Raw genomic sequence first — 22,525 nt, forward strand, 5'->3', positions numbered from 1 at the left:
ATACTTGTTTATTTAGGGCTTTATAATCTTCCTTGATTCTTCCCATGTTGTGCCTTGCAGCATCATTGGTGCCCACATGAAAGACCAGCAGCAGATAATGTTCTGGTTTTTTGACTAGTTATGGCACCCTCAAAGCAACACCCTGGATTTTGGCTCCAGGGAGGCAGCAGACCTCTCGAGACTCCCTGTCAGGCTGCCAGAGGGGACCCTCTGTGCCCTTTAACAGGGAGTCCCCCACTACAAGCACCTGGCGTTTCTTCATGAAAGTAGGTGATAATGAAGTAGGTGATGAAGTAATTGCAACCAGACACATAAAATCCAAGCTGAATTTTTATTGCAGCCTTTTGAAAGAAAACTGGGGTAAAGATGAATGATTTAACAAAAAAAAAAAAAAAGTGATGAGTTAAAACCAATTTTAAGTATAAACTTCTTAGAAAACCAAGCAAGTATAGAAATATCTCATTTTCTTTTGTCTTTCCAGTTCTACCAGAGTTAAAGCTGCTCTGTGGAGCTGATTTTCTACAGACATTTAAGACACCCAATCTCTGGAAGGAAGAACACATCAAAGAAATAGTGGAAAAGTTTGGTTTGGTCTGTATTAGCCGTGCTGGCTCTGATCCTGCTCAGTATATCAATGAATCAGACCTTTTAACTAAATTTCAGCACAATATCTTTCTGGTGAAAGAATGGATTCAGAATGACATCAGTGCAACACAGATACGCTATGCCTTGTGCAGAGGATTAAGTGTAAAATATCTCATACCAGATTCTGTCATATCCTACATTGCCCACCATAATATCTACACAGAAGAGAGTGAGCGGAAGAATGAAGGTGACTTGCTTCAGCCTCTTAAGTTGCATAACACAACAGTAAACCCACTAAATGACTGATGTCTGTAGTGCATGAAGTGGACAGACCTGGCATTTTTTCACATAAAGTTCTTGAGAAAGTTGTTTCTTGTTAATGAGGGGAAAGGACATCAGTCCAAAATTTTTTGAATTCATGTGGTGTTTTAAATTCATGGTTTTGTGTATAGTAGTGTTTAAGCAAATCAGCATGCTCAGCTGTATAGCTTAAAATATGTAAAGAACAGCTTCCTTTTGAAAATAAAATAAGATCTTAACAGTAAATATTTATCTCCAGTAATACTTAAGCGTCAAACACAGTACGTTCCTGAATTGTAATTTTGTAATCCTACGGACAGTTTTAACATGAAGATGCCTTACTGTTCCAAAGAAGCAAAGATTTTTTGTATTTTGGAAGTTTTGGCAGGACATGGAAATAAATCTTTCTTTCATGCGAGCACTTAAAAATGCATGCCCCATTCATGTCACTTTTAAGTCTCCAGATTCACAAATGACAGACAGTCCCCATCCCCAGATTTAAAGTAGGTTTCTTTGCTTCTCTAATCCAGAGTCTTCTATAGGAGTAAGTAATTGCAAAAGCCCTGAAGTAGATAACATATCCAAGTGGAAGTTCAGCTGTACCACTTGAAAATAAATGAAAATAGCTAAGACGCTGTCTCAGTACTTGAGCCCTAATGCTAGCCAGAAAAATCCATACTCTTATATGTTGGTTGCCTATTCTGCTGACTCAGTCCATCTCATTTTTGACAGAAGACACCTTCAAAGAATATAGAATCTCTATAAAGTGTTTCGATGTCGCTTAAACTAACTGAAAGCATGCATTCAGTACTGATGTGGCAATTTATCAATATACAGAATTAACCAGTGGTTCTTAATACAAGTTTCCACCTAAATGGCCCTTTTTGAGCCCTCAGTCAAGCAGCTTCTACTTTTATTTCTCTAGAATTAAGGAGCTTGTGGAACAAAAGTTATGCCAGAAACAAATTCCTTTCACAGAAAAGGTCTGTATGGTCATTTTCTGAAAAGAAGAAAGCTTAAAGTAGCTGGAGCATGTTCAAGGAGGAAGGATTCACCTCAAAAAGCACACAAGATAAGCACTTCTGTAGTTTCAGCTAATATCCTAAACTAAAGCTATTATTTAAAAGACCTTTTCTGAGTGGCATGAAACATGAAGAGTAATATGCTTAAAATGGATCTCCAGATAATCAGTGATCTTACAGAAGTTATATGAAAGGTGAAGGTCTCGTTCCGTTTAAATCAAGTCATCCTGCTGTCATTAGAAATCTAAGAGGTTCAGCCTTGTGAAAGGATTTAAAGGCAACACTTCAACAATAATCGGATTAGAAGGACTTGCATAGCTACATGGTCTAAAAAAGAGACAAAAGAAACCAGAGCTCAAACTTGCCACAAAGGAAGGAAGTGAGCTGTGTGGTGCAGATCAACACACTGTTCTGAGACTTTGATTTTGACTATTACCTAAAGTAGGGATGCCTGCAGATTTCAATGGTTACTGGAAAATGGTCAGCAATGACAATTTTGAGGAGTATCTGAAAGCATTGGGTAAGGTTCCCTTCATGTTTCTTTAATAAATAATCAATAAATGCAACCTGTCTTAGTCTTTACATTAATCTATTTTTCTTGCGCAGTCATAAATCATTTTTGTGAGAAATACTTTTTTCAGAAATGCACTTTAAGAATTGCCTTATGCAAAATTGTTTTGTTTTAAGCAGCCTCTACTTTTTACTTGAAGCTTACATTAACAGAGATTAAACTACATCGCTTGAAGAGGTAAGTGGCAGATTTCAAACTTAAAAAACAAGCATAATTTGAAAAAGAATAAAATTTTTATGTGTAATAAAAAGAAAATAATGCACTTAATGCAAGTGTGTTTGCATTTGATGTGAAGTGCTAGTATTTCTATAGAAATATTGAAGGCCTTATTAACTGCTGAATACAAATTGTATTTTTTTAGGATTCCACACAATCAGAAAATCAAAATGTTACTTTTTTAAGTTAAAAGAATTAAGCTATGGACTTCTTTCTGATGAGAAAGCTGGCCTGAAAGATCTAGACATTTATTTATCTTTGTTCATTTTAGTTCTCCCAAGAGTTACAAGCTTCTTTTTGTGGTAGACTTTTATGGATTAAAATCATTCTTTTTCTCTTTCAGATGTAAATGTTGCTGTAAGAAAAATAGCAAACTTGCTAAAACCTGACAAAGAAATCCTTCAGAATGGGGATCATATGATCATTAAAACGCTAAGCACTTTTAGAAACTACATCATGGAATTTGATGTAGGAAAGGAGTTTGAGGAGGATTTAGCTGGGGTGGATGATCGCAAGTGCATGGTAAGAATTAGAACTGTAACAACAGACAAAAAAAAAAAGAATATTAATAATCTGAGGGTTTTCACAGACCACATTGGTTAACCATTTTACGTGGCTATTCTTAAAATTATTTCTGTACTTCTCAGTTTGCTGAGATGTGCACAGAGTTTTTAGCGTACCTTTAGATTAAAGGAATGCTAATTTTAATCAGGAGCACAAAACAATTCTATCAGTGAATGAAAAATAATTTCAGTGAAACGTTACTCAGTTATACTGGGATATTTGTTAGTCAAAAACATTTGGGTTCAGACTTTCAGAATCTCTTCCCTGAGTAGTGTTTTACAGTAAAGGAAATCCACTGATTGCAGGGTCAGGCACTATTCCCTATGTGTAAGAATGGCCAAGTGCTTAGAAATTGCAGATTTTCTTTCTTCTTCCTGTGCTACTTGCTTCCTGGGGGTATTTATTAAAACAGATGCATTAATTAGCCTATGGGAACAAATCTTGTTGCAGTCAATAAGCAAACACTGAGGACTCTGCCTTATGAGCTCTTTTTGCTTGCCAGAGAGACAATATTGTCTAACTTAGAACTGATAAATAACAACTTACAGGGGAAAAAATTGAGAATACCAAGTTCCTTCCTCTTAGTTTGAAAGCATGACACCTGCAATATCCTACAGTGAAGAAGCTGATAAGCAAAAGAAAATTATCTCAGGAGGGACTGTAGAGGAGCAATCACATAAAAGAGAATTAATAGGTTTCCATTCTTAGAAAGATAGTGCCATTTAAAACCGATACTATTCTCTAACACTAGGGTATGCAACTTTGCTTTTGCTCGGGTGATGGCAGGAAAGGTAGAGATCGTGAAGATGAGAAAAAAAGAATGGCTAGCTAACAAATGCCTCAACTAATCCTTCTGTACTCCTTGTTACAGAGGGTAGAAGCATGATAGAACACAGAATACAAAATTCATAGAAGGGAGAAGCAATATGTATTTGTGTACAGGAAAGTACCTCAATGTCATAGTGCATTTTTGACTGCTAGAAGGCTCTTAATCAAAATAATGAGGTCTGGATCCACTGAACAATTATGAGCCCAAAGAAAGACTTGGACTTGGTTGGCTAAATTACCATCAAAGATAGCAATGCTTAAACTATCTGTTCAAGTGCTAAAAATGTCTGAAGTCCTCAGTGTCCTCCTCTGTATGTCTACAGAAGTGTCTCCACCTAAGCATTATCTGTACTTAAATACCGTTAAACTCTGTCTAAAGGAGGACTAAAACATCCTGTATGTGGCAGAAAGAAGTAATTGTGCTCTGAGGCTGTCTAGCATGTACCTGCAATGAGTTCTTACAAAATGTGTCAGACAACCACTATGCTGAAAAATCAGACTCAAAAGACATGGAAATGTGGCCCTTACCTAGTCCTGCTTTTGAAATGCTGAATAGATTTAACACACAACTCTTAATTTCCTGACAAATACTCTAAACATTTCATTATTTGTAACAGGCTAAAATTCTCTGCCCTATTTTGATAAATTGAGCAATGGGAAAGAATTCAAAATGTTGAACCAGAAAGAAGAAATTAGAGAAATAGAATTCTAGTCATTACAACAGCTATTTGATTTGCAATGGAACCTAGTTCACTCTGCTTCCGAGAGTTGCTTAAGCTTTTTATCTATTGGCTGTTTAGTGCAAAACGCTTACTCAGCCTTGGAAGCAGAAGCATCTTCCCACCCATTCCCAAGGGGTAGTAACTAACCTTGACTGTTTGTTTTGTAAAGAATGACTTGGGCACGTAACTCCACAAAAACTTTCAGAAATCCTCTATGTCTCTTTATGGCCTCCAACAGCAGATGCCAGCTGCAGCTGTACATTAAGGTCACTGATCACTGCTTCTCTATTTGCCTTGTAGCAATGTATTGTACTTTATTGTTCAATTTTCTTTATAGTTCAATTTTCTTATTAAAAATTTCTTTTCTACATGAGACCCCAGTTTTCTCAAAGACAAAACAATACAAGAAGCTGTATTTCTGAAGCCACTTCAGCCCAAATCTGATAACCATAATTTCAGGCAAAACTGGCAGTTGTTAAGCCACACAATAACGCTGATGGTCTAGAAAGTGTCTTGTGAGAGAAGGGTCATGGAGGTGATATAAGAGATACTGGACCACTCCCTGAGTGGTATTATGAAGCAAATCACCATGAAAGCAAAGGTTGAATATCATTCTTGCTGTTTCCTTTTTCCATCTCTAGCTTGTGAAACTGCATGCCATAAATGGTTTAATCATTAATAGTCAACCTGTGTAATGGGAGAGATTGTGAATCAATTTTTGGTTTTTATATTGTGGACTGAGCAGACCACTGGGCAAGTTTTATCCAAGTAGCTCAATGTATGAGAAGTACAAAGTAACATGGATAAGACAAATTAAACATTAATCTCGATAGCACAGCAATCATCAGGAGACTAGCAAAAATAACCTTAGAAGTAATTCATCTGATAGGTATAGATCATTTTTTCTTTTAATGAAGAATATATCATCTAACTGGAGTTAACATATCAATAAAAATCATATTAGTATGGTGAACGGGTTAGATCTTGTGTATAATTCACTGAAATTGTGTTCACCTTTTAGCTGTAAAATACATCTTTGAGTCAGTCAAGGTAGAGTGTAACTACAGTAATTCCAAACCAATACTGTTTGTGATGAGTAAAGGCTAAAAAGTTTTTCTGATACTTATTTTTAGAAGTTGAAGGTTTGACAGTAGGAATTGGTACTCCTGTGATAGTATAGGCCCCCTCCTTCATTTCAGTTAGGATTTTTTCATTTTATAGTTGGTCACTCCTGGAAGCCTGTCTGAACTTTCTGGAAAAGTGAGTTAATTGAGCTGGATAAACCTTAGCAGTTTCAGTTTGTCCCCTTTTTTACATTTACCTGTTGTTTTCTTGTATGCAACATGTTTTTAGGTGATTCTGTTTTCTTAAGGGATGTAGGTAACAGCAGTTGGTGACATCAGTTCCTTTAAGATTTTATTTTTGTTGGGAAGTGAAAATTTGCTACTTTGGCATCTCAAGAAACTCAAAAGTCCTGCTAGGTTAGTTAGAGATGCAGTTTCTCTGTTCTGTAAAACCAAAGATTAGGATAGTTGACCACACAGATGTGTGGATGCAGGAGAAATCACTAATCACAATGCAAGGTACTTCCAGGAAGACAATCGATATTCAGTGCATTCTAAGCATTACTGAAACTGTGTATGGAGCAAGCTGTAGCACAACCTGGTCTCTTAAGAAATGCAGACAAGACATCTGCATTCACTAATCTCCATAATACTATTGTGCTTCTCCTGGAGCTTTTCCCCAGAGATTTTATCTCCTAGTTAAAAGTTAAATAAGAGTTTCTCTATTTGTTTGGCAATTTCACGAAAGATTTGTTTCTGCAAGTTTAATCGTACTTACTATTTAGGGTTATTCAAAACTTGGCAGTTTGAATTACAAAGGTAAAATGAAACCTATTCAGGAGCAGCTTTTATTCTTTGCAAATGTTAAAATGTTCACTTAGATCGTGTAGAAAGTTTAGAACATTAATACATTATTTTTCAGATGATGTGAAGTTTGAATTGAACCATTAGATAAAGTTTTTACTACTTTGAAGAGTTTGTTCATGGTTTTAATTAGTAAGATATATCAGATGTATAGTGTACAAAGACAGAGCTTTAAACTTAAATTGATAGCTATGGCTTTGGTGTTGCCTGTACTGAGTATTTGATCCTGCTATTTTCATTCTCAGTGAGGCTTCTGGCTCATAATGAAATTTCCTCAATTTTAAAGATAAATTCTATAATCTCTAGTTGTGATTAATTTAGTGAGCATCTCGGGTATTGCATTAAGTATAAAACCTTGTTTCACGCACATAAACTTCACTGTGGAAAAAATTTACTGTGCACAAAAGAGCTAAGACCTTATTGAAACAACAATTACTTGAAAACCATCTCTGAAAGTATGTCTCATTCATCACCAGATCATTTTGCCTCCCTTTTTCACCATTGGTAATAACAGTGAAGCTGAGGAAACATCTGCAGTGTGAAATATGTACCTTTAAACATAAGAACAAAGCAGGATCTGTCACTAAACAGAAAAGTTAGCCTTATGTACCTTCACAAAGTATTTGCTTAGTACATCAGTCAAACGTTTATTAAAATGTTAAGTGAAAAAAATTAAAGGCTGAAGCAAAGGCTGAAGCTTCATGTTCCAAGTCTTTGCACCCAATGAATCAAAGCAGATTAAGAATGGGATAGCTCAGATGCAGAAATTACTTCCCTTAAATTTTTACTTTTCTGATAATTTTGCTGCTAAAGTCAGAGAAAGCATAATTTTTCTCTGCTGTTCAAACATTTGAATGAGACTGAATTGCTTTAGCTCACATGATCCAGAATGAATCTGTCATTTGACAGAGACTAAGAGCAAGTGATCTGTTTAAAAAATCAAGGAAGTTTTTATGTTCTAAATATACAACAGCAGAATTTCTTGGATAACTGAAAACAGCATTAGTTGCATTAGAATTGAGTATGTGGCTAAGGAAGTGAAGGGTATTTCAGTAATTCAGAGCCTTGTGCTCTCTGGCATAATAATTTCCTTCTTATATTGAAGCAGGAAAAGGAAATGACAATGACTTGGGACTGGTAAAGAGATAAAACAGCAAGAATTTGAAACTGATATTGGGAAATCATACATATTAACCATTTAGTTAACCAAAGCAGAGTACAAGCAGAATATAACCCTGAATAAGTTATCAAATGGGTGTTTAGGGCTCCATTATTGGAACTAATAGAACTTTTAGTCATAGTTAAGACTTGCTGGGGTGGGGTAGGGTGAGGGGGCTTTGGGACTTGTAGAATCACTCATCAGATCTATCATACATCTTACCATATGAAGTATCATCCTGAAAATATATAGTCATTTAACATTTAAGTCAGCCACATAAGCATTGTTCATAGGCACCTGACCAGTCCTTTTGTCATAAACCAGTGCTAGTTACATGTGCTGTACCCTAGTGATAGGAGGCAAGTTGTTTGAAACTAATAGCGGCTCTGTTTTAAATAACAAACATGCCTAATGTGAAACTGATTCCTGTCTAGTTTGTATTCAGGAAAAATGCAATGAAGTTTAGTTTTTCTGAGCATGATTTGATTTATACTGCTGCAAGGTCAGAAAATCCCTGTTACAAAATCACATGGCTCATGAAGCTTACATAACTCTTTAGGCAGGGTTCCTCTGTTCCACAAATGGAATTCACAGCTGTTAATCTAGTTTAGAGTAGGTATTGGAATGAGGACTTTGCTGCCAAACAACAACCAACAAACATTCCAAAACTTGGAATTTCAATACAAATCCATGACAGGGTGAGAAGACTTAAACTGTGCCTTTCTAGTAAGATGAAACATCAACAATGTGTTTGCTTGACCCCTCTGATTCAACTGTTTTGTTTCTTTACCTCTTCTACCTTTTCTTTTCAGCTTGTAAGTATTTTCTCATATACGTTGTTGGAACAAGCATTGTTCTAGAATGACCTTTGCTGGGAGATGTTTTTATGTCATTGCCTGCGTGTATATAATAGTCCTCTCAAATCTAGTGCCCTCTCTCTCTATGGTACTGTAAATTCCCCAGGTCCTCATTAGAATAATCTCTGACCTTTAAGGGGGTTAAAGGAGGTAGTCTTCAGGTAGTTTTCTGTTGGCACTTCTGACCTTTTACAAACTGCTGTCTGCACGTGAGGAAGAATAGTCCTCCAATCAATGCCTTTGAGGCTCCAGAGAACAGAGGTCCACTCTTGGATCTGTCTCAGGCTCTCTAAAACTGTTTCATTTGGTCTCTGTGCCTCAGTAAAGAAGAGCTGTTTCCTTTTTTCTGCCTTGTTTCACACTGAATGCTCTTTTGGCATCACTGCTTATTACCTGTAAGTGATATGCTCAGCACATTTGCACAGTGATATCAAATGAGATCTCTGGAATGTTTTGCCATAAAATCTACGACGTCAGATTTTGCAGTGCTGGATTCATGTCTAAAACCTGAGACTGATTGAAAGCTTTGAGCTAGTTATTCACAAAACCACTGCTAACATACTGAAGCTTTGTAGGCAGGGTGCTTTTGGATGGGCTTAGTGTTTCATTTTTTTCATGAATCCTAAAAAGATCAGAGAGTTATGAAAGCAGAAAGTGCAATCAGAAAGAATCAGACCTACCAAACCCAATTTTGAATGACAAACCATTAGTGTTATGTACAATTGCATCTTGCTAAAATTACACAGAGGATAAATCAATTTTACACATAATTGATTTATCATTTAAGTGTCTTAGAATCAATTCTGATACTTGCACAAAGTGAATTGGACATACTGTTTTGTACTTTTTTTTCTGGCATGGGATATACTCAAGTCTTCCTATTTTTTTTTTTATTTGTATACAATTTTATTTCAGTAAGGAAAAAATCCAACATTCCTAAGAAATAAAACATTATGTCCAAAATATTGATTCTACTCCTCTTCCTGCATATTGTCACCTGCATAGCTTGGAGCTTTGGCACATGTACTTTCCTACTCCCTGGAACATGTCTCTAGTCATTGTGCTCCTTCATTGCTCTTATGAGCAAGCATTCAAAAGAAGGAATTTGAATATTTAAGATCTGATCCTATCTGACAGCAGCTTACCCTTTGATCTAAAATTTGTCAATCCAATCCTAAGCCCCTTTGCTAGCAATGGAGATGCTGACAGTCACAGAAGTCAAATACTGCTTCTGGAAGTATCTCATCTTTTGACTACAGTGAATTTCAGAAACTTATCAGTCACGTACAGAATGCCCACGTTATAACCAGCTTGTCTTTCAATAACAGTTGGGTAAATAACAATCTGAGCAAGTTTGAAATGGCATGAACACATTTCAGAGTCCTGTAGCTATATATCCTTATTATGAGACATCACATCTGCCAGCCCTACAAGTAGCTGAGAAATGAGTTGTATTGTACTAGAAGCCATTTCCTATGAGTTAACTTGGGGAGTTCTGTTGCTGTGTGGCTGAAACTAGGAATGATTAACTTGGAGGTTATATTTATAAGTGCTTCTACAAGGTTGAATTGAAGTTAGTAAGGGAAAGAAACACTGGTATAGGCTTCATCATTTAACCTAACTACAGGATGGCTAAATATGTATAGCCTTTGTGCAGCAACAGTATCATAGAATGGTTTGGGTTGGAAGGGACCTTAAAAATCATCTAGTTCCAAGCCCCCTGCCATGAGCAGGGACACCTTCCACTAGATCAGGTTGATCAAAGCCTCATCCAGCCTGGGTTTGAAAACTTCCAGGGAGGGGGCATCCACAACCTCCTTGGGTAACCCATTCCAGTGTCTGACCACCCTCTTCCTAATATCTCATCTAAATCTACTCTCATCAAGTTTATAACCATTGCTCCTTGTTCTGTCACTACCTGCCCTTGTAAAAAGTCACTCCCCAGCCTTCCTGTAGACCCTTCAGGTACTGGAAGGCCACTATAAGGTCTCCCAGAGCCTTCTCTTCTCCAGGCTGAACAGCCCCAACTCTCTCAGCCTGTCCTCATAGGAGTCGTGCTGCAGTTTTTTGATCATCCTGGTGGCCCTCTCTGGACTTGCTTCAGTGTGTCTGTGTCCTTATGTTGAGGGCCCCAGAACTGGACGCAGTACTCTAGGTGGGTTCTTACGAGAGCACAGTAGAAGGGCAGAATCACCTCCCTGGACCTGCTGACCACACTTCCCTTGATGCATCTGGGCTGCAAGTGTGCTTTGCCAACTCATGTTGAGCTTCTTGTCCACCAGCCCGGGATAGGGTTGGCCTTCTGGGCTGCAAGTGTGCATTGCCAACTCATGTTGAGCTTCTTGTCCACCACCAGCACCCCCAAGTCCTTGTCCTCAGGGCTGCTCATGATCCACTCCCTAGCCAGCTGTATTTGTGATTGGGGTTGCCCTGACCCAGGTACAGGACCTTGCTCTTGGCCTTGGTGAACTTCATGAGGTTTGCATAAGCCCACCTCTCAAGCCTGTCGAGGTCCCTCTGGATGGCATCCCCTCCCTCCAGTGTGTTGACCCAAACCACACACCTTGGTGTTGTTGGCAAACTTGCTGAGAGTGACCTCAATCCCGCTGTCCATGTTGTCACCAACAAAGATGTTAAACTGTGCCAGTCCCAACACTGACCCTTGAGGGATGCAGGGACATATCCTGAGATAAAGTCCAGGAGTCCCACCACTAGTTTTTCTGTTGGGTGTGTTGTTGTTTTCTCAGTAGTTTATCTATCTGTCACCAACCTGCCAGATGCAGATTTGACAAGATAAAAGGAGTTGCACGATGGAAAGATGACAAACCCTGAACACAGTTGTAGCCCTCCTGTTAGCGGTGTGCAGCATGCCTCCTACACAGAAGGTCATAGGTATTAACTACAACATTACAGAATGCCCATTCACAGTTACATTAGATTTTGTCTGTCATATCAACATTAGTTTATTCCATCAGCACTTCATTTGATTAAAATTTCCCCTGCAGACTTATCAGAGGGTTTTTTTTTATATCGCGTTGATACCTAGTACAGATGAAAATGCCTTATCTTGAGAAGCTATTAAATAGTTTGGATTTATTGCCATGGTTGAGCAAAAATTCTTTGGTGGTATTTGTAAAAAGAATTAGATTTTTCCTGTGTCATCTGACCTAAACAACTACCTTACATGGTTTAATCCTTCTTAAACCATAATTACAGTTGTAAAATGACTGGTCATTCTCATAAGCAGAGAATTACTGGATTGAGATGGAGCACAGAGTGTGTCGTGCAGTTTTAGAGCATTGCAGTAATTTTCTGCACCATAATATAGAGAAACATTCTAAAGGGAAGTAGAAGAAAAATAAATCTGGTACTGCTGTGTTTCTCCTACAGATGGGAAATCAATAACATATTTTTGGTGAAAGGTGGTAGCTGCAATTCATATTTGTAAATGGATTGTGTTGAAAAATCTATGTAGCATTAATAAAAAATGTTCATGAACTACTTTAAAAAAATTACTTTCATTCAGCTGTAAAATACATTATGTATCTTCAACTGCAGAGCATATGACACAAGCAAGCAAACTAGGTTAGCCAACATGGAAATGAGAAACATTGTGCAGAGCCAGCATCAAATGTTTTTGCACTTAGACCTCACTGGGAAATGCAAAGTGCTCTGATAAAATAGTTTGATGACTATTTCAGTAAATAACAAAAGTCAGTATCTCTGGCTGTGGGTCCATATAACTTGCCACTAGAAGTTGGAAGTAATATCTGTTGTAACTCTGCAAGACTTCACTATTGTTACTGCTACTAGAGAAAATGAAAATACATAGTTAATAGATTAGTTTCCATTTTACTAAATATTTAATTTAATAAATCTACCTTGTCTCATAACTGAAAACAGTAATGAGAATACTTTAGTTATCATTTCTTCTAGCTTTAATTTTCAGGAAGAGAGTGTTGGTATGCACATGTATTTAAATCTTCATAACACAAAGAGATTAAAATACTAACAAAAGTATGTGAATGGCCAAGTATAAAAGGAAAGTACACAAAAAAGAGTAATAATGCAGAAATCATATGATAAAACTAAAGAAAATTTGAACACTTTTTGTGTTCTCAGGCTTCAAAGGCTTCTTCACCTCCCAGAGGAGCTCCATTTTCTATTATTACACCTCAAGAACAAAGAGTGTATAATCCAAAAGACGTGCAATATTTGTGGTTAGAATTTTTGAGAAAAGTTAACTTGAAGCAAGACTCACTCATATTTATCTCAGTCCATTAACTTTTCTTGTTCTCCTTCAGTATTACTCATCACACTATCAACTAATCACATTAATTTTCTATTAAAGTTTCCTACAGAATTATATGCATTTGACCTAAGAAGTATTCATTTTAGGTTTAAGTATGATCAGTTAGTAAGTAAGCAAAACTTAAGCTTGCTTATGACGAACTAGATTATGTACTACCTAGTTGAAAGGAATAAATTAAGTCTTCCATTTATCCTACAAGTATTACAAGATGCTCAAAAAGGCCAGATCTTTTAGTTTTACAGAAATACTACATTTTCATCTAGTTCATTCTGTTACTATCAGGAAACTGCAGCTTTCCAGTGTCCTCCAAGTTTGTCTACTTCTCTTCCTCTTGCTTGTGGAGGAAGATGAAGAATAGGAACTGTCTGCCCAGGGATGCTGTGCTCACCAGACCCTGACAAAGGTTTTCAGTCATTCCACATAGGAGACAGTAGCTCAGTTTCTGTAATCCAGCAAACCTTAGGTAATGTTATTATCAAAATGATGGCAAATAGGGTTAATTACAAAAGCCTACTTTTCTAAGAAAAATTGTTTTACATAAAAAGTAAAGTATTTCTTTTTCTTGATAGTAAGCGTGTGCTGGGAGAGGAAAACAACGGCAAGTAAAGGTTCATACAGAACTGCCTTACCAGTCTATTTAAGTGCTTGACTTTTAATTATACAATGGTGATAGCCTGATCCAATCTTTAAGAATAAATCTTTGCTCTTATGTACAACAAAATAGATTATATTTACCAAGGTTTGCCCTGCAGTTGTATTTTTGGAATATTATTATTATATTCTGACACAAATACTTGGAAATGTTCTAAGGCAAGCATTGCTATATCTTAGCTGTTGGTAAAGGGTGGACTATTAGCTGCAGCCAGTGCATATATAACAGCCAGAGCAACTCCAACCTCAACTAGTACTCAATGTGTGTCTCAATAAAACTATTTGGAATGGAAGAACTTATTTCAACCTCAGTTGAAAGAGAAGTTTCTATTTTCTGTATTAGTTGTGTCTTTTATTATATGAGACATTACATTTTGACCTAAAGAAAGAAAAGATAAAAACGCTACTGATTAATCTTTCTGTCATAAAGTGGTTGTTCTTGCTAACAAAGACGACATTCTGTTCTCCTGCAATTTGTTCTGTCCTTTATAACCTTCATAGAAAACTAGCCACATACAAAAATCAGAAACTGATTTACTTATATCCCTTCACTATTTATATTTGTCAAAGGGAAGGCAAGGGATGATAACTGAGAATACTGGCTGATAAAACAGCTTGGTTAACAGTCTGTGGTATTATGCTCTTTGTGGTTATCACCAAATTGCTGAAAGCAATATCTAATCTTGACTAGAAAAACAAGAAAGCCAGAGAAAAAAGTGTGTTGTTTTCTGAGATGAAATAACTTCAATCACCATTGGAGGCTGAAAAAGTTAACGTTTCCTTGTGCTGCTACAAACATTTCTCAGTTGCCCCCGAGTGTATTAAGCTAGTGAATATCATCAAGACTTAATAATAATTTATTATTATATAATAAACTTCCACAATAACTTCCACAACTGACTTTGAACATTAGTTGTACTAATAAAGCTGGATCTGACTTTATCATAGTATATTGCCTTTGAATTCAAATATAAACCCACAAAATTTAACTACTAATCTAGTCTAATAATTAAACTATGCTGAGCTAACACTCAATGGATAAAAATAAGTATGATTACTAAGCAAAGTAGGATATACAAATTTTTAGCAAGGACATAGGAGTTTGTCTTGCAGAGACCCCACATGGCACAGACTATATGGGATCAGTAACGATGCCTTACCTATGATTATCTATCTGGCACTCTTTCTAGTAATTCATTTTTCACACTTGTTTAGTCAAAAGCTTCCCATGGGCGGAGATTCACTTCAAACAAGCTGATTTAAAAGCCATGTGCTAATATTGATGTTAAACTGTCCTCGTGGAGCACAAAGTGTCACTGCGCTTCCCCTTCCCTCTTTAACTATTTCACAGAGTATAGCTTCTCTTTATCTTCAGGAGACGTGAAAGGTAAATGGTCAGTAAGGACCGACCAGTGTAACAAGCTGTCGGATACACCCTTATACATTTAAGTAATTTTATGAATCAAGTTCTACTGAACTACTCAGGACAGTACCAATATTCACAGAAGTGCGATCTTGCAACACCTTCCTCTCAACTCCTATTTATAGAATCATAGAATGGTTTGGTTTGGAAGGATCTTTAAAGGCCATCTAGTCCAACCCCCCTGCAGTGAGCAGGGACATCTTCATCTAGATCAGGTGTTCAGAGCTCCATCCAGGCTGACCTTGAATGTTTCCAGGGATGGGGCCCAGTCCTGGCTCCAGGAGTTCTCCAGGTAGTTACAGAAAGCAGGATGCTGACAAAGTTACCCATTTGCTGATACTTCCAAACCACTCTGCTCTATGACGGAAGGCAGATAAAGACATTGGGGAAAAAAACAGCTCAGCTTTGTTTAAAAGCCTTGTTCATCCATTAGCTGCCAGTAGGTGGGTACTTTTTTCAGGTAGAGCAGGTGGGGAATCCTTCTTACAGTGGAAAAAACAAACTGCATCTCAAGTTTTCAGCTCCTTTTGCAAACACATTGTTAGGCTGCACATCCCTTCTGCTGCTGTTATTTGTCATCAGGGAGAGAGGAGTGAGCTCTTACACAATGATTTTTATGATCATTTTTCTTGAATTTAAACAGCTTTATCTCATCCTTCCAGGTTTTGACAGGCAGTTGGGCAGCAACTTGTTATTTAAGCTCATTTCTTTTGTAATTATCCTAAGTGTTACAACACTCTAGATTTATTCTCCTTATGAGATACATTAATCATTTATTATAGTAGAGAGAAGTTTTGCTTTAAGGAAGCTAATCATAATATCAAAGAATACTACGGTAACATTAAGCATGTCTATTTTATTAGACCACCGTATCTTGGGACGGAGATAAGCTTATTTGTGTACAGAATGGAGAAAAAGAAGGTCGTGGTTGGACTCAGTGGATTGAAGGAGATGAAATGCACCTGGTGAGATGATGTAACAGGTTTTAAATACCACTCTGTTAAAATGGTTAGATGTAATGCAGCAGGCGCTGTGCTCTGTTATCTTGGCTTACTTTGACATTATTATGTACTGATGCACCGTTTGACTTGTTTCTAAAGCAACAATTTCATTTGGAGCCATTATGCTTTTATGTCCCTTATGAAGACTGCCTGATTTCAAAGCAGAACAATTTCAGTGTTAACTGTCTGTCCAGACATACCAGTTTGAAATGTTTACATTGAGGAAGACATTTAGCAGAATGTCCTTCATACACTCTGTGAAATACACAGTATGGGAGCTGGTGAAATTATGCATCCAACCACAAGCCATAAGGGGAAAATACACCATTGTTATTTTAAAATAATTACAGGCCAGACTGCATTATAGCCTAGAGAACTAAAACAGCAATTAAGTTTTTGAAATGTCATGTTCTTCCAGATCATAATATTTTTCTTTCTAAGTTAACAGGACCTGAAAGAAGATGCCTCTTTTCTCACATAACTTTATAGCATCCACACTCTCTCATCAGTGTGGGTGAAAGGCAGTCTTCCAGCTGAGATAATAAAATCCAACTTCCATTTCTGTTTGCTGTTTAATACGATTTGCATTCAGTAGTCTAAATGGATGTTCTCTCAATATTCAAATCAGAGCAGTTATGAAATCTTTGCAAAAGTACCCCAGACCCCTTATTACTAAACATAGTTTTCAGGAAGTACTGGAAGTCTCAGAAACCAGCTCAGGAAAGGAACGTTTATGACAGATTTTACCATGTGGACAACATATTTGATATAATGCAGGTAGGGAGAAAGTTACTGTGGAAGTGATCACTTTATAGCTGAGGTCATGGGCTCACTGAAGGTAGGGGGGGAGCAATAAAAAGGAGACTCAAAAATTTCCTGTGTATGCATATCCCCTCTAGTTATACACAAAGACACTACAGTATTTTCACACTACCTCCCAGCTTCTCAACAGTTGGTGCCATGACACCAAGCATCAGCCCTTTCAGATTCTCTGCTGGCAAACAGGTTGCAATTCACCATACAATGTCTGGCCTAGAAGTTCAGCTTACACCTTGCTGCACTCAGTCATATACATATGTGCATTCATCTACACATATATGAAGCAGTAGCACTAGTTTCTCCTGAATTTCTCTGTATTGACAGAGAATTTCTCTGGTTTCTGTCCCTTGCCAGCTCAGCAATCATTGTCTCTTCCCATTTTCTGTCACCAACAGAAATTTCTTTAGCCCTGATTTCTGCTATCCGTACTCTGATTCACGCTCTAGCCACACAACCTAGCCATGGACCTCCAAGCCAGACCACTTTCTATAATTGACCCTGTCAAAAGTTTGATTTTAGAAGTCATATATTCAGATTCAATTGCTCAAACATATGTGTCTAGTGCCAATTTAGGTACCCCAAGGTAACCTGACTGATCTGAGGCTGCTTTTTCAGAAGGCTGTGAAGAGTTGTGTATCATACTTGCCAGCTCATGCAGGCATCCATATGCTCATTGGCACCTCTACAATTTATCACAATCTGTCTCACATGTACACAACAGTCAGTACAAAACTACTTCTTGCAAAGGGAGTAACCAAGTGTTTTAGAGGTCAGTCCCCAATATTTCAATTTTATCACTTTTTTATATTTCATGAACTTCAAAATATGTCCTCTTTATTTATCTGAATCCTTGTTAATGTAACTCTCTCCATTAAACATACAATAAAAGAGTCCTGTTTAGTATCTTTTTGACCAGCTAAGATTACTAGGTCCTGTACTCTTGAGAGTCCTTTGATACAATGGGTAGTTACCTCTAAAAAATTGATACTTTGATAGCTTTATGATCCTATTGAACTTTACACAATGAGCCAAGTGTTAATTTAATTCTTTCCACAGTTCTGTAGAGAGTAGTACCACATCCTTTAGTAGTTTATTGCCTTCTGTTTTCTCCATTTCATTCTATGGTCTGTACTTTGTAGTTCTTTTTCCTCCTTAGATTCTACTTTATGTGAGTGACTTATTTGACCATTCTCCATTTCCTTTTGAGTTTTATTACCCTTTTCTATTGTATTGATTGCTTCTGCTCTGTAGGTTTTTGTCACTGTCAGCAGATCTCTCAGCCCTTATTGCACACTCCTTCTTCCAGGTTACCTATATAGAAGTGAACAAAACAGGTCCTAACTAAAATCACTGTCTCAGTCTACTTGTTTCATCAGTTCATCCTGAAGCATTTTCTCTCACTAGGGACTAGCAACACTTGCCAATAAGGTTATTGACTGAGTGCAATGTTTTTTTAATATGTCATTTTATCAAAGTCCTCCATAAGAAAATGTGCATAACTTCCCAGGAAACTCTGCCTCCTGCTTCCTCAAAATATTCTGACAGCTTTATTAAAAGTTTTATCTTGAAATAGAAAGTATATCCTTCTGCTAGGTCATACATAACCTTTGTCTTTATGTTCCTTAAGAAGTTCCACGCCTTTTTCTTCTTCCACTAAAACCAGTCAATACCTCCAGACATCCCCACACATCCTGGTGCACTTCTCAGGTCTAACTTAAACAGTTCCAGTAATGGAGAAGATTAAACCGCATCTTCAGTGAGATTAGGTAAACAACAGTAGGCCTTACAAATTAGTGCCCAAGATATAAACATCATTGCACCTGCTTAATAAATGAGATTTCAGTTCACACTGATCCTATGACTAGCAAGGAGGGATTTTTTAAAAGCTCTTCTGAAACACAAGGAAACACTAGGCAGCATTAGGAATCCAGTATGGTCAAGTTCAGTCAAAAGTCACTGCTGTGCTGCAATTTATAGACCTAGATCAAATCTTCTGCACACAGCTACCTGTCGTTTTCTAGCCATGATCATTGTGTTGCTAGAGTGGGCTTTGACCTGATTTCTGGTTTTGTAGGTTTGAACTACCAGTCATCAACATACAGATTCAGAACTGGTTATTCAAATACCTCCCCAAATAACTTCTTTATGTGTCCAAAATAGTGAATGTCCATTTCAAAGACCTAAGCAGTTGCACACACTGCAAATAGACAATAATGCACCAGGAACATATTTGGCTGTCTAAGATCTGAGATCCCAAAATAACTTCTCTTACTCCACCTTTCACCAGGAAACAAACCCAAACCAGCTGATTTCTTTTAGGATTAAAAATAGGCTAAAATATGTACAAGCTACTCAATCTGATTTGATAGAAAATTGTGGATTCAAATTAAGCTGAACATACACATGAATGTATAATGCATTGTATTTTTTAATTATTTTCTCTTCCTAGGAAATAAGAGTGTGTGGAGTCAAGTGTAAGCAGGTCTTTAAGAAGGTACAGTGAGCCTACTGCTGATGCAAAAGTGAAGAACAGACTTACCACCAAATCTCCAAAAAACTAGTAATGAACATCATGTGACGAGAGCAAACACAGAAATGAAAATCACATTAGAACTGTATATTTAGAATAAAATATTTTTAACAAATCATTTTAAGGAAATAACTGCACATAAAACTATTTTTAGAAATGCCAATTAAAGATACTAAACATTATAAATGTGTGCATACCATAATTCTTGACTACATCAAAATAGGACTGTTTGGTATAAAACAAGATACTGGAGTTTAAGACCTTGTAAACTAATTTTTTACTTACAATGGAACTCACCTTTCCATAGCCTTAGCAAGGGGCCTTCACATGGTCTTGCTTTCAAATGCTGAATTGTAGTTGTAGAGTATGAGAGCTGTAGTATGTGGCTTACACTTAAATCCTGATTTCACCAAAGCCAATAAGAATTTTACCGTCACCTCCAATGGAGCAGTACTTCACTTCACATTCATTTTTTTCTTATTCTGGAGAAAATAATAGTAAGATCACTGCTAGAAACCGTGTATAATTGTACACACACCACACACAAAAGATGCGACTAACATTGCTTTAGACTGTATCATTTGCAGATTTTTTTTATGACCCATCATAGTCCTCATGTTCTCATGCAGACGACTGTGTGTAACAAAGCATTGACCTGTTTCAAAAGCTGATTTAATCACTAGTTATAGTAATAGTCATTTGCAAACCAAATTGTCATATTTTCAGTCTATCAACACACTAGATATATAATTAGCACCACCACTTCACATCAAGTTCAAAAAGACACAAGGGTAGAGGGTGCCTGGTTAGGTCAGACCTTTAGCACATGACACAGTATTACAAGTGGCTCCTGGAACAACTGTTATTAGCCATTTTCAGGGACTTAATAATTGGGGAAGTTGCTATGGCAGAGTCTGAGGTATTCTAAAGTGGGCACATATCTTTCCCTGCTCTACTGCAACTCCTGTGCATAGCATTGCTTTTGCCTTCTTTGTGAAGCCAGCTCTGAGACTGACAGAAATTTTAGACACGTCAATGGGACCAAATGCCACCATCCTCTACTAACCAGAGACAGTTTTAAAATATGCACTATTATTAAGCCTATTTAGAAAAGCTAGCAGCCTTATCTAACATGAAGAAATAGAGGTTCAGAAATAGTAACAGAAACAGTAAACTATAAAGTTAGCACAACAGGGATGATAAAGTTTCTGAACTATGGTATTTCCACTGTACTAGATATATAGTGAGTGTGGCACCAGATGTGCTGTAATGGACATCTAATTCAATTTTGTAAAGTTTTGGTTTTTATTTTACATCAGAAAGCACACAGAAAATATTATCCATGAAGACTTAAGCATCCCTCTGTGATAAACAGGTGAAAAATACTCCCTCTCTGTGTAAACTCTTGTGTTACTATTGCAATAGCTGTGGCTCATACTACTTAGAATTACAGACATATGTAATGCAATGGTTTACTTTAAGGTCCCTTGTGATTTTTTCTTGGCAATATGTAATACTCATGCCTGAGGAGGACTCTGGGAATTATACTTGGGCCTAGTCAACCAGACAGATGCAGAAGCTCTTTTTGTCTCATGGGAGTGTGTTTGCCATCTAGCTATGTCTCCACTGCTAAATGGATGTTGCCCCTGAGCAATATACAGACCAGCAGCTAATAGTGATTATGGTTTCTTGTACTTGAAGTGCAACAGGTCAAAACTGGTTACAGTTAAATAAGATAGAAAGGTTGTGGGAGAGGGAAAAGGATCAGAGACCTCTGTATCTTGGGTTAAAAATACACTCTGCTTAGGTGAAATTGGAAATAGCTGTCTAATTAAAACATTATTTATCACTTTACACAAGGTTGGGGATATCACAGTTGCCAAATTTCAGTGCATCAGTAATTTATTTTTTTAAAAGATTGCTTACAGAAACTTCTCTCCTTCAAGGTTCATATTACTGATTTCACAACCATGCACACCCCCCAGATACCTCTCCCCTCTTCTTCCCCAAGGAAAACAAGACAGCAATGGAAAATAAAGAATTAACTCCAACTTCTCATTTATAACAGATCTTAATTTTTTCAAACTTTTTTCCTTCTCATATGAAAACTGAAACTACACAATAAAGAGATGTTTCACACCACTATCCACAATTAAACTTTGTGTAATTCTTTTTAATGTTCAGCACTGACTGAGACCTTTTTTGAAATGTAGTTTTCCTTCAACCGAACTTGGCAGTTCATAACCCTTAATTCACCAAATGTCTTAATTTTTGCCTGCAGCTCCCTGCAGTCTTGTGTAACATTCACAAACTCTTTTTGCAGAAGGTTGTAAGTGGATCAATTAACATCTGGCTAAGTAAATCCAATTGTTAAAAGCTATTACTATTGTAATCAAACAGACAGCTTTTCCCCTTTGGGTCATTTGGTACAAGGGCAAACTTAGCACTGTACTAATAACTAATTGCTTATCAACCAGAAGGAACATAACTTCTAATTATGGAGAAGAGGCAAGCTCAGGAAGTACTTCCACAGTTCACATATGTAAAATATAGAAACTTCAGAAATATTTAACTTTGACTACATTCTCTTCAAATTATCTCAATTGCTTGCCATTATAATTGTACCCTCTTATCTCTGCTGTGGCAACCATTTCCCTTCAAAAAGGAAATTCTATTTGTTCATTGTTTCTGTGATGATGCTCTCCAAATAATGCACATAAAATTAGCCATGCTGTTTCCATAAACCTTTAACAACTTGTTATCATAAAATGTAATTTAAAACTTCCTCCATAAAGTAGCTGCTTACTGAATGCATAACATTCAACAACTACTTGACAAATATCAGCCTCCCTGACTACTTTCAAAACTACTTAGTAGCCAAGATCTTCACAGTGAATTAATATCCAGATTTGTTTACTATGCAGGAATCAAACTTCATATTAAATTTATTGATTACAGAATTTCAGCTACCTTTTGCCGATACCAATCCCTTACTTCTGCACAGCTGAAGGGGGAAGGGGACATAACTGGGACTGCC

General features: G+C 37.0%; 2 protein-coding genes across 3 annotated transcripts; both read left to right on the forward strand.

Moving 5' to 3' along the window:
• Positions 1-481: 481 nt before the first annotated feature.
• LOC104530360 (nicotinamide/nicotinic acid mononucleotide adenylyltransferase 1) lies at positions 482-891 on the forward strand (the record flags this gene model as incomplete). The annotated part of the gene is made up of 1 exon (XM_010174919.1): positions 482-891. A coding segment is annotated over one exon (410 nt), but the record flags the coding sequence as incomplete, so codon positions are not given.
• A 1,427-nt stretch (positions 892-2,318) lies between these two features.
• RBP1 (retinol binding protein 1) lies at positions 2,319-19,665 on the forward strand. 2 transcript variants are annotated; one of them, XM_010174918.1, is made up of 4 exons: positions 2,319-2,427; positions 3,038-3,216; positions 16,002-16,103; positions 19,408-19,665. In XM_010174918.1, the coding sequence occupies exons 1-4, from the start codon at positions 2,355-2,357 to the stop codon at positions 19,459-19,461; spliced, it is 408 nt and encodes a 135-aa protein (XP_010173220.1). In that variant the 5' UTR covers positions 2,319-2,354; the 3' UTR covers positions 19,462-19,665. The 2 variants fall into 2 exon arrangements, with proteins under 2 accessions (XP_010173220.1, XP_028942546.1); XM_029086713.1 differs by lacking the exon at positions 19,408-19,665 and adding an exon at positions 16,581-16,628 and having other exon boundaries at positions 2,355-2,427.
• Positions 19,666-22,525: the final 2,860 nt, after the last annotated feature.

Source organism: Antrostomus carolinensis, unplaced genomic scaffold (genome assembly GCF_000700745.2).
Source record: "Antrostomus carolinensis isolate BGI_N321 unplaced genomic scaffold, ASM70074v2 scaffold16739, whole genome shotgun sequence".
Taxonomy (NCBI): domain Eukaryota; kingdom Metazoa; phylum Chordata; class Aves; order Caprimulgiformes; family Caprimulgidae; genus Antrostomus; species Antrostomus carolinensis.